Consider the following 22,748-nt stretch of genomic DNA (forward strand, 5'->3'; position numbering starts at 1 on the left):
CTTCCTTAGGGTTATTCACCCTAAAAGCTGGGCTTTGGGCTTTAATAAAACCCACTTGGGCTTTCCTCCATATAGAAGGAAATAAACCTAACAAATCTCCCCCTTTCCGACTATGTGGAGAGAATCGCCATCCCGGCGATCGAACAACAAACTTTAAGCTTCTCTCTTAGTAGGGTCTTTGTCAACATATCAGAACCATTATCATCAGTGTGAACCTTCTCAAGTTTAAGTAACTTATTGTTCAACACATCTCTGATTCAATAGTATCGTACATCAATGTGCTTAGATCTTGTATGGAAACTGGAATTCTTAGCAAGATGAATAGCACTCTGGCTATCACAAAATAACACATACCTCTGCTGCTTGAAACCAAGTTCTCTCAAGAACTTCTTTGTGTGATACCCCATGATTTCGGAACACGGGTTGATCAAGTTCGCGCACAAAACCAAAGGATATCAAAATAATTAAAGTATTTAAACAAGCACAGAATACAAGATGAATAATAAAGAATAAATAAACCGCTGAAGAAAACTAATAAATAAATATTAATTAGTAATTATTCAACAGTTACAACTCGAGAATCCAGTAACTCCAGGACCCCTTAAAATATTATCCAATAATCCAATATTACTTAAAAGTACACAAGATGAATAAATGAATGACAGTCTCCCAGCTGCGGATCCTTAACCTCGAGACTGGAATCTCTACTAACCTGAAAAAAATAAATCGTGGGTTAAACCCTACGCGCAAATTCTCTCTACCAGACCTCTGAAAACCAATAAGTAGATCATATCTGATTAAAACCAAACGTACTAAAATTTTAAGGTTAATAAAGATACACATATGTATAAATAATTATATACATTATAACCTTCCCTTCCCTTAATATGTTCATTAATTTTCAAAACCATTAAGTCATGATTAAAACATAATCCTACCTCAACCAATCCACAATCTCCTTCTCTTTTAAAGAGAAACATTTTAACCTTAATTCCATTTTAAATAATTTAATAATTTAAACAATAAAATATAATTAAGAGAACATTATATTTAATTCCAAAACCAATAATGATTTTAAGTATTTAAATCACACAGTCAATATCTAGGCTTTGACAAATCATCCATATCACCACCAGTATTATTTTATTAATATGTATCAAATAATACACTAACCCGTAAGTACTAAACTATTCTAATTTAATAATATCTAATCCTAATCCAACTTATACATACAATAATCACAGATGATATATTTTAATCATCTAACAAATAGCAATATAATTACACTTGGCAAATCAACCATGCCATTGTAAATATATTTATTTATATATTGGCAACTCAACCATGCCTCTTTAAGTATATTTATTTATACTTTTGACAATTCAACCATACCTCTACAAGTATATATATTTATACAAATTAACTAGCAACTCATCCATACTTCCTATGTATGTATTTTATTCATACAAATACTTAGGCAATATATTTAAGTCTATGACAACTCATCCCATGTACAAATTGTAGGCTCAACGGCAACTAATTTATACATAGATATCTCATGCAGATTATAAAGCACATTCCTAATTTACTAACCAGTCTATCCAAATATATCAAATAAGAAAAATAATACTAATAATCTTAGTTCACATACATATATATACACATATATTATTATAATATATATGTGTATAATCTTTCCCTAATAATCCTTGATTATTTAAATCATATATATATATATATATATATATATATATATATATATATATATATATATATATATATATATCCTTCCTTCCATACTAATTATAATTTAATAAAATCCATGTATACACATATATATATGTATAATTATATATATACATACATACACCACATTCCAATATCATAAGTTATTATATTTATGCAAAATAAATTATACTAATCATTATAGTAACACTCTGTGGCTTTTAGGACACCATGAACACCTCCTCTAATGGTTGTTTTCAACCCCAAGAGGCTTAAAACCAATTCTGGAACATCCCCGGACTATACAGCAACCTGCCGAAACCCCAAACAGTGCCTCACGTGCCCTACGCACCGCCAAACTCTTTAACATTCACTGCATGCGCTTCCACGCGCCAGCTTACACAAGCAGGCGCATCCACACGCTACCACGCGCTCGCACGCGCCTGATCCACTCTCAGCGCATGTGTGGCTGCTTCTGGTTGGTTGATACTTCCCCTTTTGGTGAGCCGCGTCACACTGAATCCATCTTCCACCATTTGACTATATCCAGCATTCAGATCTTGCATGTGCACTACTCCTCATGGACCGCACCGTACAAGATCATCCTCCTCCATCTATCAACTCCATTTACGGTCTAGATCAGGTGTACACCCCTCCCATGCATACACGCCCACATTGGATCATTCCATTGCCCATCAGGACCATCTAATGGTCCTGATTTGGGCGCACCGTAGCTCTGTGAGCCGCGCCGCACAGTAACCCCCTCCGTTATGCATACACCAATTTACTAATTAGGCTCCAGTATACAAAAGTTATAATTTAAGCCCTTAAATAATTATACAACTAATTCTAATAAATTCAGAAAAATATAAAATAAATCCAGAAAAATATCTAGAAAATTCCAAAAATTACAGAAAAATTCCAGAAACTCTAGAAACCCTAATTAATCATATTGGGTCCAAGATTAACCTATAGATTGATTTTAAAATAGATACAATACATATATGTATAAATTAAAACCCAAAATTCCAAAATAATTAAAAACATAATATTTCATACTTTTAATTCATCAGATCTAACTATGATTTAATTAATAAATTTAATTAAAATATTGATACTCAAGGTGAAATATTTATGAGTTCTAAGAGGAAAGATAGTGAAAACTCGTCTGAAGGTTTCGAAATGAAATCGACGTTTCAAGGCTTGAGTGTCTCTTTCAATTTTGGCATCCTCTCTCCTAGGTCCGGCTGTCTCCTTGTCAGCCCTCTCTTCTTCGCTTTCTGTCTCTCTTATTTTTCTAACGTGACAAAACTCTTATCGATAAAACCTTAAGTGTATATTTATACACATTAATACCTAATCCTATACCACTAATAACTACTAAATAAAAAGAAACTAATAATCCTTAACTAGTATAAATATCTAGACACGCATATTTTGTATAATATATATATGCATATTTCCTTCCATAATTAATTATTAATTAATTAAATCATATATACCTATATATATTCATAAATATATATCTATATATATATTCTACCATAACACTAATTAATTAATTATATTTATAATTATACATAAAAATGATTATTTAAATAATCACAATACCATGAGCTTTATTAATTAACCCAATAAAGCTTCATTCAAGCCCAAGACCATATCTTTTGGTCCAATTTCCCTTAAGCCCAGTCCAATTAATTTAAATAAATAAAATAATTAAATAAACACTTACATTAAAATAACTAATTACATGAAGTATATAAACAAATAAGAATGTACAACTAAGTCACATCATACCAATAAAATCAACACGCCAACAATTCAATCAGTCATCATACATAATCATGAAATATAACTTAATTAAAATAAGACAATTAATCTAGCACTCAATTAAATAAAACAAATCATTTAAAAATAACAATAAAAGCAATTAAATCCAAATAAATCATTTAAAAAATAAAATAAAAGTAATTAATTATTAATTACTAATAAATATTAATAACAGAAACTCTTTAGTCGCTTTCGTTGCTGTAATAAACTCTGCCTCTGTCGTAAAAAGAGCAATACACTTTTGAAGTCTCGATTGCCAACCTACAGCCCCACCTGCAAAAGTGATCAAATAACCTGAAGTAGACTTACGAGTATCCACATTCCCTGCCATATCTGCATCTGTGTAGCCAACTAACAATGGTTGTCCGTTTCCCAAACCAAGTCTCAAACTAGAAGTGCCTCGAAGATACCTCATGATCCACTTCACTGCATTCCAATGCTCTCTTCTAGGATTTGACAAGAATCGGCTAACGACACCAACTACATGGGCTATATCTGGTCTTGCGCAAATCATTGCATACATCAAACTTTCTACTGCTGAGGCGTAAGGAACTATTTCCATGTCTTCCTTTTCCTTATCTATAGAAGGATATTGCTTTGTACTCAATCTGAAGTGGGTAGCAAGAGGAGAGCTAACCACTTTAGTGTTGTCCATATTGAACCTTTGAAGCACTTTTTCAATGTACTCCTCCTGTGACAAATATAACTTTTTGGCACTCCTAACACGACTGATTCTTATGCCAAGAATTTTCTTTGCTGGCCCCAAATCCTTCATAGCAAATGACTTACTTAATTACTTTTTCAACTGGTCAATCCTTGAAGCATTCTTGCCAACAATCAACATATCATCCACATAAAGCAGTGGAATAATAAAATCATCATCAAAGAATTTTTTAACAAATGCACAGTGATCAGAAGTTGTCTTCTTGTAGCCTTGCTATCCCATAACAGAGTCAAACTTCTTATACCACTGTCTCGGTGCTTGTTTCAAACCATATAGGCTTTTCTTCAGCTTGCACACATAATCCTCTTTCCCTTTCACTTTGAAACCCTCTGGTTGTTTCATATAAATCTTTTCCTCCAAATCACCATGAAAGAAGGTAGTTTTCACATCCATCTGCTCAACTTCCAAGTCAAGACTAGCTGCTAGGCCGAGTGCTATACGGATCAATGACATCTTTACAACTGAAGAGAAGATCTCATCAAAGTTAATACCTTTTCTTTAACCGAACCCTTTGACAACCAATCTAGCTTTATACCGTGGCCGTGAAGAGAACCCATGTGGCTTCTTCCTGTAAATCCACTTGTTTTCCAAAGCTCTTTTTCCTTTATATAGCTTCACTAACTCAAAAGTGTGATTATCATGCAATGACTGCATCTCATCTTGCATGGCCTCAACCTACTCTTTCTTGTGTTCATCTTCTATGGCTTCTGCAAAACACTGGGGCTCTCCCCCATCAGTCAATAACACATATTGCTCTGTTGAATACCAAGTGGAAGGACGTCGGTCTTCGGGAGACTTCCTGGATGGAATCTCTGGTGAAATCTTTGGCGCTGTCAATTGCTCATCAATCTCAATATCTCCCTGAACCTGTAGGGGAACATCTACATCACCTGTACACTGGTGGTCATCCTGAACATCATTCTCAACCTGAGATGGCAAATTCTTCAGAGGAGCTAGATCTACATCAGTCAAGATATCAACTTGCTGAGACATAGATTTCCCTGCTTTCTCTATATCCTGAATCGTCTGATCTTCTATAAACACGGCATCTCTTCTTCTCACAATTTTCTTTTCAACTGGATCATAAAGCTTGTACCCAAACTCATCTTGGCCATAGCCAAGGAATATACACTGTCGCGTTTTCACATCAAGTTTGGACCTTTCATCTTTTGGAATATGCACAAATGCTTTGCACCCAAAAACACGAAGATGATTATAGGAGACATCCTAACCTGTCCAAACTCGGTCTGGCACATCAAACTGTAGAGGAACACAGGGTGTAAGATTTAACACATGAACAACTGTGCTTAATGCCTCCCCCCAAAAGGATTTTGGCAACCGGGCTTGTGAAAGCAAGCATCTCACTCTCTCAACCAGTGTCCTGTTTATCCTTTCTGCTACGCCATTCAACCGAGGAGTTTTAGGAGTTGTCTTTTGATGCCGGATACCCTGCTGTCTACAATACTTATCAAGAGGACCAGAATACTCTCCGCCGTTATCAGTACGAATGCATCTCAGTTTCTTCCTAGTCTGTCTCTCAACTAAGGCTTGAAATTGCTTGAACACTGCTAACACTTGGTCTTTTAAATTCAAGGTATATACCCACAACTTCCTTAAATGATCATCTACGAAGGTCACAAAGTATCTGGAGCCACCAAGTGTTCTCGTCTTCATAGGGCCACACACATCTGAATGTACCAAATCCAGTATCTCCGACTTTCTCGAATGAGGGGAATTCTTGAAGGAGACTCTGCTCTGCTTCCCTGACAAACAATGTGTACACCTTTTCAGAAATGTACTTTTCAGTCCATATAGTAGACTTTTCTTCCCAAGTAGAGCTAATCCTTTCTCACTCACGTGAGCCAGTCTTTTGTGCCACAACTCTGTTGTATCATTATCCTCCATCGCATTAATAATGTCGTTGGAGATCTTTGTTTACAGAATGTACAGTGCAGAGTGCTACATGCCTTGAGCCACAACCATAACACCCCTAGTGAGCTTCCACTGGCCATCACTGAAAGTGTTGCAGTACCCTTCATCATCAAGTTTACCTGTAGAAATCAAATTCCAACGAATGTCAGGAATATGTTTCACATCTCTGAGAACTAACCTCATGCCATTATTCATCTTCAGATACACATCCCCAATTCCAATGACTTTAACCAAGCCATCGTTGCCCATCTTTACTGTTCCAAAATCACCAGATTTATAGGATATAAAGAAATCCTTTCGAGATGTAGCATGAATAGAGGTACCACTGTTAATCACCCAACTGGTCTCATGGTATGCAACATTTATCGTCTCATCATCATAAATAATGAGGAAGTCTGCAGGAGTGGTGGTAGCAACTCTGTCATCACCTTCTTTGTCATCTCCATTCTTCGTTCCCTTCCCTTTCTCATTCTTGTTTTCTTTCTTCAATTGCCTGCAATATTTCTTGATGTGTCCCTTTTTCCCGCAATGATAACACTCAACATTTGCAAACTTGTTGGACTTACTTCTGCTGTTATCTCTGTTCTTCGGACCTCTGCTCTTACTTCTCCCCCTCTTTTCTGTAACCAAGATCTTTGACTGTGAAGAGGGTCCCTGTGTTTTTCTTCTCATCTCTTTATTTAGCAAACAACTCTTGGCCATATCCATTGTGATTACACCTTTCGGAGCAGAGTTAGACAATGAAGTTCTGAGCGTCTCCCACGAGTCCGGTAATGAACCAAGCAACCATAACCCTTGTATTTCATCATCAAACTTAATACCTATTCCAGCCAGCTGATTAATAATTCCTTGGAATGTATTCAGGTGATCAGATAAAGGAGTCCTGTCTTGATATCTCAAAGCTATCATCTGCTTAACCAGAAACAATTTATTATTTCCAGTTTTTCTAGCATATAGCTGTTCAAGCTTACTCCATAGAGAACGTGCATTTGTCTCTCCATTAATATGGTTCAAAACATTATCATCTACCCACTGCCTCATATACCCACACACCTGTCGATGTAACAAAGTCCATTCCACAACAAACTTATTTTCTGGTTTTTCAGCACTAAACACCGGTAGGTAATAATCTTTCACATAAAGAAGATCCTCCATTTTTCCTTTCCATATGTGATAATTTAAACCATTGAGATTAATCATTCGACTTGTATTTGCTTCCATAACTTAAACTGCCAACCTGACAATCTGTCAACCTGGAACTCTGATACCACTTTGTTGGGAGAGATAATAATAAACAAATACAGCGGAATAACTCTTCTACCTATATGCAAGCAAATATAGTATATCTCTAATTTTATATGTACTGAAAATAATAGAAAAGAAAATCAATTACACCAAACCACAAGAACACAAGCAATTTTTTACGTGGAAAATTTCCCCAGTGTGAGGAACAAAAACCACGGGACCTAATCCAGTTGAAATCTCCACTATCAACCAAATAATGGGTACACAAAGTCTTCTCTAATCGCAATTAGAGGCTACAATACATCTCATCAAGATATCATCAATCTTGGCAAAAACAAAGAGAATTGGAGGGAAAATATTATAAACCCGGTTACTGTTCATGGGCACAAATCACTGTTCCAGAGCTCAAAATCCGATCTTCAACATTCATATTTTAACTCATTGAGTCATGAACCTCTCCTCCAAATTTCAGCTCGATCGGACCACGAACAAAGCAGGATCGGAGGTTTGATGAAATATGGGCAGTGTGAAAAAAAATTGCGTTTTTCTCTCTTTCTTTTGTGTTAGCTACGGCTGATCTCTCCTACTTTTTTATTCTGACTTCCTTAGGGTTATTCACTCTAAAGGGCTGGGCTTTGGGCTTTAATAAAACCTACTTAGGCTTTCCTCCATATAGAAGGAAATAAACCCAACACTGGGATCAAATCAGTACTGTATGAGATGTGTGGAATAAAAACTCTCACACACACACACACATATATATATAAGTTATATATGCAAGTATACATATTATAAGTTTTTACTCTTGATGATAACACCACACCCTTTTAAATGTGCATTAATAATACAAAAACAGTACCTCATACAGATCATATGATTTTGTGTTCCCTTTTAGGATAGTTCAATTAATTTATAAAAATGAAGTGGATTAAAGTAGTCATTCCTTTATTTGGTGTCACTAGTACATTTACAACGTCTTTAATAAAAAAAATCATTTAGTACAAGTATGTTTGTAAATGTAATAAATATAAGAGTAGTGTTATTATGAGAGCGCTATCGCAAAAAGTCTACAAAGTTCGGAGCTTATAAGCCATACAATTTCTATTTTTAAGAATTTGGGAGAGACAATTAATTAAGAAAGAATCATTCACAATTAAAGAAACAAATCTAGCTTTTTTCTCTCTCTTCTCTCCACGTTCTCTTTTTCTCTCATTGGTTGAGTCATTAGTTAATACCCTCAACCAATCTGTCTCTTTCTCTCAATGGGTTAACCCTCAAAGGTGACATACTGGGTTCTAGTAAGTTAAATTTCATTTATTATGTTCGTGACACTATTTCATTCTATTTGAGATTTTTTTTTTTTTATTTGTTCGCATTTTTGAATTTTAGAATAACCTCATCATAAAAATTTTACGCCAAATTAGTTGAGGGTTAACCAAGAGAGAGAAAGAGAGAACGTGAAAAGAGGAGAGAAAAAAACTTAATTTGTTTTCTTACTTGCAAATGATTCTTTCTTAATTAATTCCCTCACCCAAATTCCTAAATATAGGAATTATGTGACTCTTACAATAACAATGCTCTAAATATAATATTTTATACTTGTCATTATTTGGCAATCTTGTATATGTGAAGCTGCCACCTTTTAATTCTTTTCACCAATTTTTAACTCTCTCCTTCTAAAGAGTAATGAGTCCAATCCACCCATCTCTTTTTTTTTTTTTTTTTTTTTTTTTTTTTTTTTTCGAGTAATGATACTTGCACCGATTTATTGCACCAAATATTTTTGAATTTTCTTTCGAGTAATGATACTTGCATTGATTTATTGCACCGAATTGTTGCACGGAATGTTTCTGATTGATTATTTATGCATAGTGCATGTAAGTGGAGGGTCTCACTTATTTATTTATGCATAAATGAATCAATTAAAATAAATAGATCTGACAATTCATCACAACAAATCGCATAAATAAAAAAGTGGACCCTCCACTTACATATACTATGCATAAATAATCAATCAGAAATATTCGGTGCAACAATTCGGTGCGATAAATCGATGCAAGTATCATTACTCTTTTCTTTATATTTCACTCCTGTTAAATATCCATCTCATTATATATATATATATATACACACACACACACACACACACACCATATCTCTCTCCTTTTTCAAAACGAGGGGCTGCATGATCGCACTCTACTTATTGTTTATAACTTCATAATTAAGAATATGATTTATGTTTTTACCTTAATCTTCCGTCGGAGATTGTTTATAAATCAATCGATTAAAAGAAATAGGTTTAACAATTTATTATAACAAATCGCATAAATAAAAAAGTGAACCCTCCACTTACATGTACTATACATAAATAACTAATAAAAAATATTCGGTACAACAAATCGGTACAAGTATAATTACTTTTTTTTTATTTTATATTCCACTCCTATTAAATATCCATCTCATTATATCTATATATATATATATACACACACACACATAGATATAATATATATATATATATATATACACCATATCTCTCTCCTTTTTCAAAACGAGGGGCTGCATGATTGCACTCTACTTATTGTTTATAACTTCATAATTAAGAATATGTTCCATGTTTTTACCTCAATCTTCCACCGGAGATTGTTCATGCCACTTTGAATAAGTCGGCAAGGCCCACTGGTCGGCCCATGGCTTTTATGCATTTTCTCTCAAAGTTTTGATTTTTGGTAGAAATGTGATTAATTTTGTGGATTTATTTTGATATTACAGTGGCCCACCACGGTTTGAAGGTGACAGGCCGAGGTTTGGTGACCGGGATGGATACCGTGGGGGTCCTCGAGGGGGCCCTCCCGGTGAGTTTGGTGGCGAAAAGGGTGGTGCTCCGGCCGACTTTCAGCCTTCTTTTAGGGTAATTTCTATTGACTAAATAAATATAGATAATTTATTGATGTAGATTTGATTTGTGTTATTAGGGATTCCAAATGTTTTACGATTGATGCATGATTCAAAATGTTTGGTATGGTTGTTATGTTATTCAATTGAAGCTGTTACAAATAGAGGACTGTTGTGCTAGTGTGTGGCAGTTGTTAGATGTTAGTCTTTTGAATTTAACTAAAAGATCTTGTGATGTGTGTGTTCACTCATAGTAAGTTATGCCTTTTAATCATCTCTGCTTTTATATTTCAGAACACTCCTTTGTGACTTGTATTTATTTGTCAAACCGAAGCTGCTCTATTTACCCAAACCACTAATGAATGGAAAGTGGGGATGTTAATTAGTAGGATTTTTTTTGTTTGTTTGTTTGTTTTCATACTAAACAAATTCCCTAGATTTGATCATTTATATTTGTTTAAATTGCTAGATGATATATTTGAAGGTGGTTGAAGTGCCCAAGTGTTGTCTTGGGGATGATTTGCTGTTTATTCCTTGACACCGTAGCAAAATGACCACAACCGTTTATATTGATGAATGTGTTTCGAATTTCTTTTCCTACCTGCACTATTGCATTGTCTATATAGATGGGCTTATAGTAGCACCTTTTATTTTAACTTGATGGTAACTCTATATCAGCATTAAATATAAATCAGCTGAATAAGTGAAAGAACAAACTTTTTTCTCTCTCATGGTTTGCTTATGCTCTGTTCTTAGGTTTCTGTTAGGGTCTTGATAGTGATTTGAGTTAAATTCTTAAATCTGTTTCTATCTTCACCGTAGACTGCCTTAGTTCATGTGTATCCAAATCGGCACAATTGTTTTTACAACCCCCAAACTGACTTCATAAGGGTTCCATTATCGTGAACAAGCAGCTCTCTCTGTCCACCTGAGCTTTCAAAGATAAACCCACCATAATAGGTTTCTAATGCTCAACAAATTTAATTGCACGTCTAACTTTCCGAATAGTACTCAGACTTTGATCAGTTTCAAAAGTTAAAATCAGTGGGCCTGATGCTTCAGTTGTTCTCATTGAATGGGTTTAAATTTTTAGAATTTTGATAGCTCAAATAACTAAAAACCTCAAGATATTGAGCTCGAGGAGCCCTTTCGTTGTGGTACTTCTGAGCAAATAAACTGGTATTAGAAGCTATGATAAAAGGCATATGAATCTACAAGAAGAAAGCATCTCAAAAGCTTTCAATTAACTTATTTACGAGAGGTTGGAATTTTGATCCAAGTATTGCTAACCCTTGGTGTTTAATAGTTGTCAATCTGTCCTCTCAATGAGCAGGCTGTGATTTATGCCATTTGAATTCTCTTTCCACTTAAGGAATTGTAGAGTTGTCTATGCGGAGACTAATGTGTTTCAGTCCTTTAGCGTGGATACTTTGTTCTACGTGTTGTGCCAACGGTGTTTGTCATGACTTCTCATATACTCTTCGGAATGTATTTTATATGACATCAGTGTTGTTAAAGGCGCGCCCAGGGTCACACCTAGGTGCACCTAGGCTCGAGACTTAAGTTTAGCGCTTGTTATCATTCCAGACTCACTGATGTTTATTAGGCACTTGTCTTGGTTGCGCCCCATCCTGTTCGTGAGGCGTGCCTCACTAATATTTGTTTAATAAAATACGATTGTTCTATTTCTTAAGCCAAAAGGGGCATTTTTGGCAACTTAATAAACAGAAAACAAAAGCACAAACATACAATAGAAGTAACTTTGGTACAAAAGAATAAAAAATAAGAAAACCCAAGAGTCAAAGTGTTAACCGAACAACGATAGAATGAGATTGTGAGATGAAGATGAAGCCCTAATTGCAGAGATAAACGACGAAGTTACATCAATTCTTTCTTTCTTTCTTTTTTCTCTCTAGATCTCCCCTCTCTTCTTATCTTTGTTTACATCTCTCTCTTCGACTAGTTCTCTTCTCTTTGTATCTTTTATTTTTTTTTTGGCTCTAATTTTTCTTCTTTTTTTTTTTTTTTTTTTTTTTTTGGGCTTTGTTTTGCCATTCAAAAAAACACATTTTGCTTTGCCTTTCAAGAAAACAAATTTGTGCTCTGTTTTATAGTTGTTAGATACTTGTATAATTGATCGATTTACTCTTTTATATTACTATTTGATATTAATTTTTAGAATATTGATATAACTTATGAGATATGAATGTTATTATGGTAATTTAAATTTTTAATTGTGCGCCTCACTTCACTCAGGCATGCGCCTCGCACCTCAACTCCAAAGGACCTCTAATGCCTTGGGCCTCTAATAACACTGCAGGGCATGCATGTACGCATCATAAGTTTTTTTTAGAAGTTCACGTCACAAAAGCCAGTGAAGCATGCAACTGACGCCCCTTTTAAAACAGGAAAAGGAACATGTAAGTCTCACAATGAGATATGTTGACTGGAGATCGCAAAGAAAATTTGTATCAGCATATTGAGTGTTATCTTCCAAATTATGCAATTTTTAATATGGAAAAATGAACAAAACGATTAGATATAAATATAAAAATTTATATTTCTACAATATAGTCTATTTTAGAAATTTCCACATCAGCTTATACATGTTAGTTTGTGTCCATATCCTTGCATGCTTTGATTGGCTTTTGATGTGCTTTGGGTCATATCTATGTTGTAAATTATGTGTTTTCACTGCTACCGCATACTGTTGCAGTTTATGTTATATGGACCTGACTGCTAAGAATATGTTCTATGCCCATCTTGCAACTTATCATTTCATACAATTTTCATGGAAGAAGGTTTTTCCTTTAAGGCGGCTTGTTCCTCATTCTTCATACTCATATTTTTGTGATTGTAATGAGGTTAAGAATTTCAGTTTCGCAAACACCAGTCACTGTTAATTTGTATTCTTCGAGTGTTTTAGGATTTGTCCTAGTATGCATTCAAAGTGAATTGTTTTATGAGATTTAGATCTTTATCAGAATGAGTGAAATGAGTGCAGATTCTTCCGAAGTTTTTTTTTTTTTTCGCTTCGATGCTATCATTTGGCTTACTACTGGTTTCAATCTTTCAGGGAGCTGGAAGGGGTGGCTTTGGGCGTGGAGCTGGAGGTTACGGTGCGGCGCCTCCCAGTTCAAGCTTTTCTTGATTGTAATGTTTTAGCGAATTAAATTCAATCCTTAGAACTTACATGGTGCGATTGCGCAGACCAATCAATATCATGTCTCCTAATCACAGTTTTGAATCATCTTACCTACAATTTTGTCCTCTTTGTTATTTTAATAAAATATTCTTTGGCCATTAAGCATTCTTATCTCGGATAAATTCAATCCTTACTTCGATTTTGTGCCACACACGGGCTTAGCCTCTTGAGGACTGAACAGTTCTGTCTACAACCGAAGACTGAACGGTTGCAATGTCATTTCTGCCATGTTTTTACCTACTCTTTGCATTGTTGACAAAGTCTATTTGCAGATTAGTATGCCTAGTTAGACTGATGATTTCCTAGTATATGTTGTGAAAATTTACTGCTTATAAGGTTTTTTTCAATATTCTGAGTCCATCCCTGTGAGGATGAAGTTTGTGATGACTTTCCCCAATGAAATTCAGGCATCTGTCCTAAAAATATTATGTAATTTTATATAAAAAAAATAAAAGTCCAGATTGACTAGTATCAGATTTTTTTTCCCCTAATCCTCAGCCACATCCAGAAGTGGCCTGGTTTTGATTGATAATAGAGACAAGAGTGTGTGTGCAAGTGAGTTGCAAAATTGAGGCCACCATTTGAATCTAATCAGTAATTAGTAAATTAAACTCCAAAACACAGAGCAAAAAATGCACAAAATTATATGGTTAGGGTTTAGGAATGGAGGAGGAGGTGGTAGTGGAGGTTGTTGGGTAGTGGATTAGAAAGACACAAAGATTTCAATGGTGGGGAAGATGACCATCATTCACGAGGAAAGAGAGGGTTTTATAGAGATGTAGATAATGGTGGGGAAGATGACCACCGAGATGTAGATTTAGAGAGAGACTATTAGATGGTCTTGGTCCATGTACGTGTCGGACCACCTATCTCCTAGCCCTGTGACCAAATGGGCTTGGTAAGTGACAAATTTCATCCTGATAGGGCAGGGAACCAAGTTGCCCATAAAGGGAATGGAGAAATATTATTAATATAGCACGGTAAAGCTTGGAGGCTATGTCCATACTATATATATATATATATATGTGTGCAGATAAAAAAGCCATGCAATTGTCCGTAATTAGAACTCTTAGTTTAGCATAAAAAAAAAAAATTACAACTTTGACTTGGTAAATTTGAAAATTGTCATATAAAAATTAACATCCTGTGCTTCTGCCCTCAGTCCACTTCCTCCATATTGCTCTCCTCATTACCATCTTCCTCCAATGCCGGCATGTCAGCATCCTCGCCACCAACCTCTTCCTCATCGATGCTCAGACCCAATTTCAACATCCTGTGAATCCTCGCCGCGAAAGTGTTTGGATCGTCAAGACTGAAGCCAGAAGTCAGGAGAGCAGTCTCAAATAGTAGCAGCACAAGGTCCTTCACCGACTTGTCATTCTTGTCAGCCTCGGCTCTCTTCCTCAGCTCCTCCATGATTCCATTGTCTGGGTTGATTTCCATGGTCTTCTTGCTCGACATGTATGAGCTCATGCTGCTGTCTCTCAGAGTCTGCGCCTTCATGATCCTTTCCATGTTTGCAGTCCACCCATACTCTCCTGTAACCAAACAGCACGGCGAATCCACAATCCTATCAGATACAACCACTTTCTCAACTCTGTCTCCCAAAATTTCCTTCATGGTCTTGCAAAGGCTCTCAAATGACTTCTTCTTTTCCTCTTTCTTCTTCTTCTCTTCCTCACTCTCGTCGTCAAGCTTCAAACCCTCCTTTGTGGCGGAAACCAATTTCTTCCCATCATATTCCTTCAGCTGCCCAACAGCGTACTCATCAATGGCATCAATCATGAAAAGAACCTCGTAGCCTTTCTTCTTGAGCCGTTCCAAGAATGGAGAGTTCTCAACGGCCTTCTTGCTCTCACCGGTGATGTAGTAGATGTCCTTCTGACCCTCCTTCATCCTGGTGACATAGTCCTTCAAGCTAGTCAACTCTTCACCACTCTTCGTGGAGTGGTATCGGAGCAGGTCAGCCAATTTCGCCCTGTTTTGGCTGTCCTCGTGAATACCCAACTTCAAATTCTTCGAGAAAGCTTCATAGAACTTAGTGTAATCCTCCTTGTTCTCCGCAATCTCATTGAACATATCTATGCATTTCTTCACAAGGTTCTTCCTGATCACCTTGAGAATCTTGTTCTGTTGCAGCATCTCACGAGAAATGTTGAGTGGCAAGTCATCAGAATCCACAACACCCTTGACAAATCCAAGGTACTCCGGGATGAGCCCCTCGCAGTTGTCCATGATGAACACCCTTCGGACGTAGAGCTTGATGTTGTTCATCTTCTTTCGGGTATCGAAAAGATCAAATGGGGCTCTCTTGGGTACAAAAAGGATAACCTTGAATTCAAGCTGTCCTTCAACAGAGAAGTGCTTGACGGAAAGGTGATCCTCCCAATCATTGGTCAAGCTCTTGTAGAAGGAGGCATATTCTTCCTTGGTGATCTCCTCCGGCTTTCGCAACCAAATGGGTTTCTGCTTGTTAATGAGCTGCCACTCATGGCTGACCTCCTTGATCTTCTTCTTCTTCTTGGTGTCCTTGTCTTTCTCCTCATCAACCTCCTCAACATCACCCTCCTCTTCCTTCTTTGGTGCATCGTCTTCGTCGTCGCTGATCTCTTTCTCAGTGGTTTTCTCAGTCCATAGATAGATAGGATAGCTAATGAATTCAGAATGCTTTTTCACAAGGTCCTTAATCCTCCTCTCCTCCATGTACTCCAACTACAAGAAATCAACAACATAAAGTAAGTACCAAGCAACCGAATTTGAGGATTCAAACAATCCCAGACAACTTATCTGTTTGGTTGCAAAGAAAAACGGAGGGATTCAAACTTCCCATGGTTGAGAGACAAATATAACAATTTGGAGTTTCAAAAACCAACATTACATTCATTACATTGCACGGGTTCAATTCAACAGTAACAAAGCAACATAACATTGAATTGGAATTTTTACCTGGTCTTCCTTGAGGAAGAGAGTGATTTTGGTCCCTCTGCCTAGTTGCTCGCCATTGACGTCCCTAGTGACAGTGAAGGACCCACCAGCTTGAGATTCCCAGATGTACTGTTCATCATCGTTGTGCTTTGTGGTCACAATGACCTTCTCTGCAACAAGGTAAGCAGAGTAGAACCCAACACCGAATTGACCGATCATGCTCACATCTGCACCAGCCTGCAACGCCTCCATGAATTCTTTGGTCCCCGATCTTGCAATTGTCCCCAAATTGTTCACCAAATCTAATAAAAACAACACATTCACAAACAATTTTCAATTATTGACCATCCAAAAAACAATTAAAAAAATACAACTACAATAATCCTAAATTTGCCCTAGAATGCTACTACATTCTACAATAGTTTCAATTTTTTCTGATGAAAATTTTCCTGGGAAACAATCATGAAATTTTAGCTTAAAATTGGGAGTCAAACTGATTATAGTACCTGCTTTGGTCATTCCGATACCACTGTCGATGATAGAGAGGGTCTTGTTGACCTTGTCGGGGACGATCTTGATGAAGAGCTCCGGCTGAGCATCGAGTTTGCTCTTGTCCGTCAGACTCTCGAATCTGATCTTATCCAAAGCCTACATACACCAAAATTAATCAATTCAACACCAAATCACACACATTCACATATGACAGAGAGAATATGTAATACATACATCAGAGGAGTTACTGATGAGTTCCCGAAGGAAAATCTCCTTGTTAGTGTAGAAGGTGTTGATGATGAGGCTGAGAAGCTGGTTGATCTCTGCCTGGAAGGCAAAGCTTTCAGCGTCGGCCATCTGAACATCCGCCATTACTACTGATTCTTCAACCAACATAGCAATGCAGAAAGAAAGCTTGAAAGAATGTTAGAGAGAAGGTTCTGTAGAGAGAGAAAGTTGTGTAGAACGAACGCTACTGGGGGATTTTGGGAGAGGATTCGAAACAGAGCTCGCTTACGCATTGCAAGCTGCTTGCGGATTGGGGTATTTATGGACAGAGAGGTCCCGAAATAGGAGGGAAATCGTGGTTCTGGAATCTTCTACTCTTCTCTCTATTACTCGTTTTTTTGAAAAAATCCTATTTAGCCAAGGTAAAGGAAAGGAACTTTACGGCGACGTTTTTGTGTTTGTTCCAATGTTCTTGAAGCAAGCCACCCTTGCACGTGCAAGTCGTGTGAGCCTCGAATGGGTGATGCTAATGGGCCACCCGGTTGCATGGACCCTGAGTTTGTATTTTTTTCGAAAGTTACATGGACCCAAAGTTCGAGTCGCAATTGCGTCACAATTTTTAACCCGACATGCTAACATGGTTACAACACAATATAAAAATAACGATAATTATGTCTATGCGAATTGATACGATAATCATGTATAGTGTGTTTGTATTTGATTTACTAATTTATTTATTATAATTAAATTAAATTATTTAATTAAATATATTAAATAAATGTGTCGTATTTGTTTATGCTCCTTGGTGCTTTCGGTTTTGGAGGGCAAATCATATTATATTTTATTATTACAAATAAAAATTATTTTTATTATTTCTAGTAAAATTTAAAATTTGTTAATTTAAATTTATACTATGGAGTAATATATTAATAAATTGTAATTATATGAAATTATATACATGTTTAATTTCAAATTATGTTTTACATAAAATAATTTCTGTTAAGTAATTTTTTATATCATTTAATAAATTATGCATACTTAATATTAAATTATATGAAAGTATGAAGTCCAATATATAAAGATTAAAATTGTATTTTGGGGATAATATTTGGTCATTGATATTTTAAAATTTTAAATTAATAATTGACTTCTAAACTAATGTGCTTGTAAAACGTGCTTCCCTAATTTATGAACAGTTCCTCAACTTCCCAAAAAAAAAAAAAAAAAATTTCCATATTGCAAAAGTGGTCAGGGTCGACTTTCCTCGTTGGGAAAGGAGGGAGAAGTAAAAGAAAATTTTTCACATTGCAAAAGGAGTCGACTTTCCTCGTTTGGAAAGGAGTGAGAAGCAAAAAAAAAAATCTCATATTACAAAACGTGTCGACTTTCCTTTTTTGAAAAGGAGTGAGAAGGAATAAAAATAAATAAATAAAATAAAATAAAATTCCATTTTGCAAAAGGAGTCGACCTTCCTCATTGGGAAAGGAGTGAGAAGCAAAAAAATAATTTTCATATTGCAAAAGGAGTCGACTTTTCTCATTGGGAAACGAGCGAGAAGAAGCACTATATATTTGTGCGAAAGGAGTCAAAATGGGGTTGCAATTCGAACAAGTTTGAAATATAATTTGAGCTTAACCCACCATATACAATGCTAAACTCAAGTCCAACCCATCATATAAAAACCCAAACCCAATCCAACTCTACCCTAATTATTCAACTCTAATCTAACTCATCCTTCTACTTTTAAATTCGAACTTATAATTCGTGCTTAGATTCCATGTTAAAATTGGGATGAAATCGAATTACTCGTATAGGTAATTTTCACACCAAAAATTTAATATGATCTTGGATTAATTTTAGATTAAATTACTCTTAAAAAAAAGTTTAAAGACATTTTATAAAATTTTGAATAAATTACAAACAAATTCTTAAAAATTAATTATCTTAAATGATAATATATAATAAGTTAAGATTTAACAAATGAAGTTTAAAAAAAAAAAATAATAATTATAGTTTAAATATTATATTTAATGTATTTAAAATTAAATATATATATATGAAAATAACATTAAAATTCAGGTACGGATTTGTTCGGCTTGCTAATACCTCAATTTAGTCCAACCTTAATTAAATTTGGATTGATATTTTTCAATCCAAATCCAATTCTATTTATGAAAATAATTGTCTAGACTTACGAAAAATCAGACGAACTTGAGTTAGGTTGAAGTTGACCAACTCAAATTGCACTCCTAAGTGAGACGCAGTGAAGACTATTTCTAATTGTTATAATATGTTATACTTGTCATTATTTGACAATCTTGTATGTGTAAAGCTGCCACTTTGACATCCACCTTTTAATTTTTTTAACCAATTTTTAACTCTCTCCTTCTAAAGAGTAACGAGTCCAATCCACCCATCTCTATTTTCTTTATATTCCACACGTGTTAAATATCCACACACACACACACACACACCCACCCCGTATCTCTCTCCTTTTTCAAAAGGCGGGGCTGCAGGATCGCACTTGACTTATTGTTTATAACTTCATAATTAAGAAATCGATTTTATTTTCTTCATATGACCGAACAAATATATATGCAGAGTTGAGTTTGTTTGATAAATTGGTGATTAAAAAAGACTGATAGTTTCGTAGAATTGTTTTTGAAAAATTCAATTTGAAAAAAGTTTTTTTTTTTAAATAATTCTTTAAAAATAATTTTGAATTTTTGAGAATTATTTTGTTGACAGACAAACAAAACAAACACTAATATCTATGAATTAAATACACTTTCATTTATTTCATTATTTTTTAACAAAAGTGAATTGCATTTTATGAATGAATTGCATATGTTTTTGACCCTCAATGCTCCATAAAAAAATCTACTTGATCGGGCTGGGCCTCAAATGATAGGCTCAAACATTTTTGGAATTTTTTTTTTATTTTATTAAAAATTAAATATTTTATTCCATAATAAAAATATATTATATTAACAAAACAAACTTTTTTGGGTTTATCTAATTTAGTATTCTAAAACAATTATTGAAAAGAAAAAACTATTTCTTAAAACGGAAATGGTATTTTGCCCGACACGACTGTGAGTTGGGAGGGAGGCGCCAGTAGCATTGTTTTGTTTTTAAAAACACATAAACTTTTACAATAATAAATGTTTCTAAAAGGGTTAAATTTAGATATTTGTATCAATAAGAGATCTATAAATAGATAAAATAAATCCCATTTTGTGAGTTGAAAAGCAAGTCTGGTTGAAAGGTTTTATCCATCTTTCCTCTTCCAACATGTATTTAAACAAATTCAAATTTTCTAGTTCTTTCTTTCTTTTTCTTTTTAAAATAAGCCTTCTTTTTTAAAAATCTAACTTTTTAAGGAAAAAATTTTTTTATTATTTTTTATTATATTAATGGTGAATAAATTATTAAATTTACAATGATGTAATGATTTTCTAGATTTAATGTTAAAAGGTTAAATTGATAATATTATTAAAAAAAAAAAATTAGTCCATTGACTTTTCAAATTAGACACTTATTTTGGGATGATAAATATTAATGTTCTGTTCGGTAGGAAAGAAGAAAGATAGGTGGAAAGAAAATAAAAGGGAAGGAATAAAATTCCTTCATTCGGTAGGAAGGAGACACAGAGGGAAAGGATAATGGGAGGGATGTCTTATCCCTCCTCCTTTACAAATTTTCATCCGGTCAAATTTGGGCGGAAGATAGGAGAGAAAATAAGTGAAGCTATTATAAAATTATTAAATTACACTATTATCCTTTCCAAATATTAAAAATTAAACCCTACACATCTTATCTCACGCAAAAAAAACCCTATCAAGGTATGATTCATGTGTTATATATATATATATACACACACACACACACACACATGATAAAGGAGAAGTTATATATATATATATATAATATATATATATATATATATATGGTATATATACCATATATGTGGACTCTTTATTTTTTATTCTAAATCCTCTTTTTTACTAATAAGGAAATTATATAACAAATAATCCATATATATATATATATATATATATATAGATATATAAGATCCAGATTTCGACCGAACAATGATTACTTGACCTGGGGTACAAAAGCATGATAAATGAGAAGATATATATATATATGGTATACATGATTCAGAAGAGAAAATACAGAGTTTACATAAAGAACCATACAATGTCATAAAGCATTTTTTTAGAACATATTTAGAACGAAAAAAAAAAAAAAAAAGTCCATGTTCACACCTAGTTTGAAAAACAGTAGTTACTTCACTAGTATTATCATATATTGTAAGACTACAACTAGTGGTGCAAATAATTTTGAGTGTTCAGATCTCATGTTGTAATGCAAGTTAAATACAACCCAAATGGCTAAAAATAAGAATTTTAGTTTGACACGACTCTAGTGGGGTACATTTTTTTATATTATTATTTTTCATGATGAAATATGATTATATATATATATATATATATATATATATATATAATTAATTAAAGCAAACAATAAATTAGAGTGAAATTAATGGTACTGTTTAAATGAGTAGTAAAGATGTTGACTATTTACTAGGAAAAAAAATAATGAAGGGTATAATAGTAAAAATAATTTTAAATTCTCTCTTTCCTTCTCTCGCAACGAACAAAGGAATTTGGTAAGCTCTTCTCTTCTCTTCCATCCAAGTGAACAAAACGAGGGAAGTCAATAATCTCTTCCCTAGGGATGTCTCGTCATTCCCTTCTTCTCTCCCTTCCATCCAATTTACTTCATTCCTAACGAACGGAGCCTAAGGGAGTGTTTGGAAGGAGGTTTGATATTGGTTTGACTGCTTTGCTTTTCTTTTTCGATCCATATCATGTTTGGAGTGGGCTGATGTGGTATTGAATAGTGTCAAAACATATATCAAAATTGGGCTATAACCCATATCACCAATTTGGTGATATTGGGTGTTTTCGCAACTGTAGCAGAGATATCAGTGGTGGTTATCGCGGGCACCAACGTTTAAAGATGCACTAAGAGTATGAGTGTGCAATGTGGCCAAATTTTAAATTTATAAAAGCCACTGCTACCTTTAACTAAAAATATAGTTAGGGTAAGTAGGGATCGTCCCAAGGGATTATGGGCGTGTTTGCAGTGGAAACAATGTATAAGGTTAGTAAGTCAAATGATCAGAAGATGGTTTATTTGGTTGATTAAACTACAATGCAATTGAAATTAAAGCAAGTAAAAGGTAACAATTTAGAATGTAGGGAAAAAGATATAAAGAAGAGGACTTTGGGTACTAGAGCTCATCACTAAGTTTGACTTCACTAAACACTAGCAATTGTATATTAATGGGGGAAATTAAATTGTCACTTGTGTGTGTGTGTGACAATAATTGAAACTAGGCATGGATGCAAATAAGTATAGATTGTCTAGCCAATTCAAATGGAAAGCACAACTGTAATGACCCGGTCTTTTTCCTCCTTTTTCATTTTTGGTGATTTTCTTTTTTCGCATTTTTCTTATTTCGTCTTTCACCCG

General features: G+C 34.6%; 2 protein-coding genes across 3 annotated transcripts in view; one reads left to right on the forward strand and one right to left on the reverse strand.

Moving 5' to 3' along the window:
• Positions 1 to 13,559, forward strand: part of LOC132314891 (small ribosomal subunit protein eS10z-like) — a 55,371-nt gene extending 41,812 nt beyond the window's left edge. Inside the window, exons 2-3 of the mRNA XM_059813667.1 lie at positions 10,232 to 10,370; positions 13,431 to 13,559. Coding sequence (XP_059669650.1) covers positions 10,232 to 10,370; positions 13,431 to 13,505 — 214 coding nt within the window. The 3' untranslated portion in view covers positions 13,506 to 13,559. The remainder of the gene's footprint in view (positions 1 to 10,231; positions 10,371 to 13,430) is intronic.
• Positions 13,560 to 14,497: 938 nt separating this feature from the next.
• On the reverse strand, positions 14,498 to 17,469 carry LOC132311760 (heat shock protein 83-like). Of its 2 annotated transcripts, none has more exons than XM_059809840.1 (4): positions 17,211 to 17,469; positions 16,991 to 17,132; positions 16,506 to 16,786; positions 14,498 to 16,271 (listed from the first exon to the last, which is right to left on the reverse strand). In XM_059809840.1, exons 1-4 carry the CDS (start codon positions 17,370 to 17,372, stop codon positions 14,718 to 14,720), a joined length of 2,139 nt encoding a protein of 712 aa, XP_059665823.1. In that variant the 5' UTR covers positions 17,373 to 17,469; the 3' UTR covers positions 14,498 to 14,717. The 2 variants fall into 2 exon arrangements, with proteins under 2 accessions (XP_059665823.1, XP_059665824.1); XM_059809841.1 differs by lacking the exon at positions 17,211 to 17,469 and having other exon boundaries at positions 16,506 to 16,736; positions 16,768 to 16,786; positions 16,991 to 17,032.
• Positions 17,470 to 22,748: the final 5,279 nt, after the last annotated feature.

The sequence above is a fragment of the Cornus florida genome, unplaced genomic scaffold, assembly GCF_030987335.1.
Source record: "Cornus florida cultivar Cherokee Brave unplaced genomic scaffold, ASM3098733v1 CherokeeBrave_3.0.0_Hap2_Chr06, whole genome shotgun sequence".
Lineage (NCBI taxonomy): Eukaryota > Viridiplantae > Streptophyta > Magnoliopsida > Cornales > Cornaceae > Cornus > Cornus florida.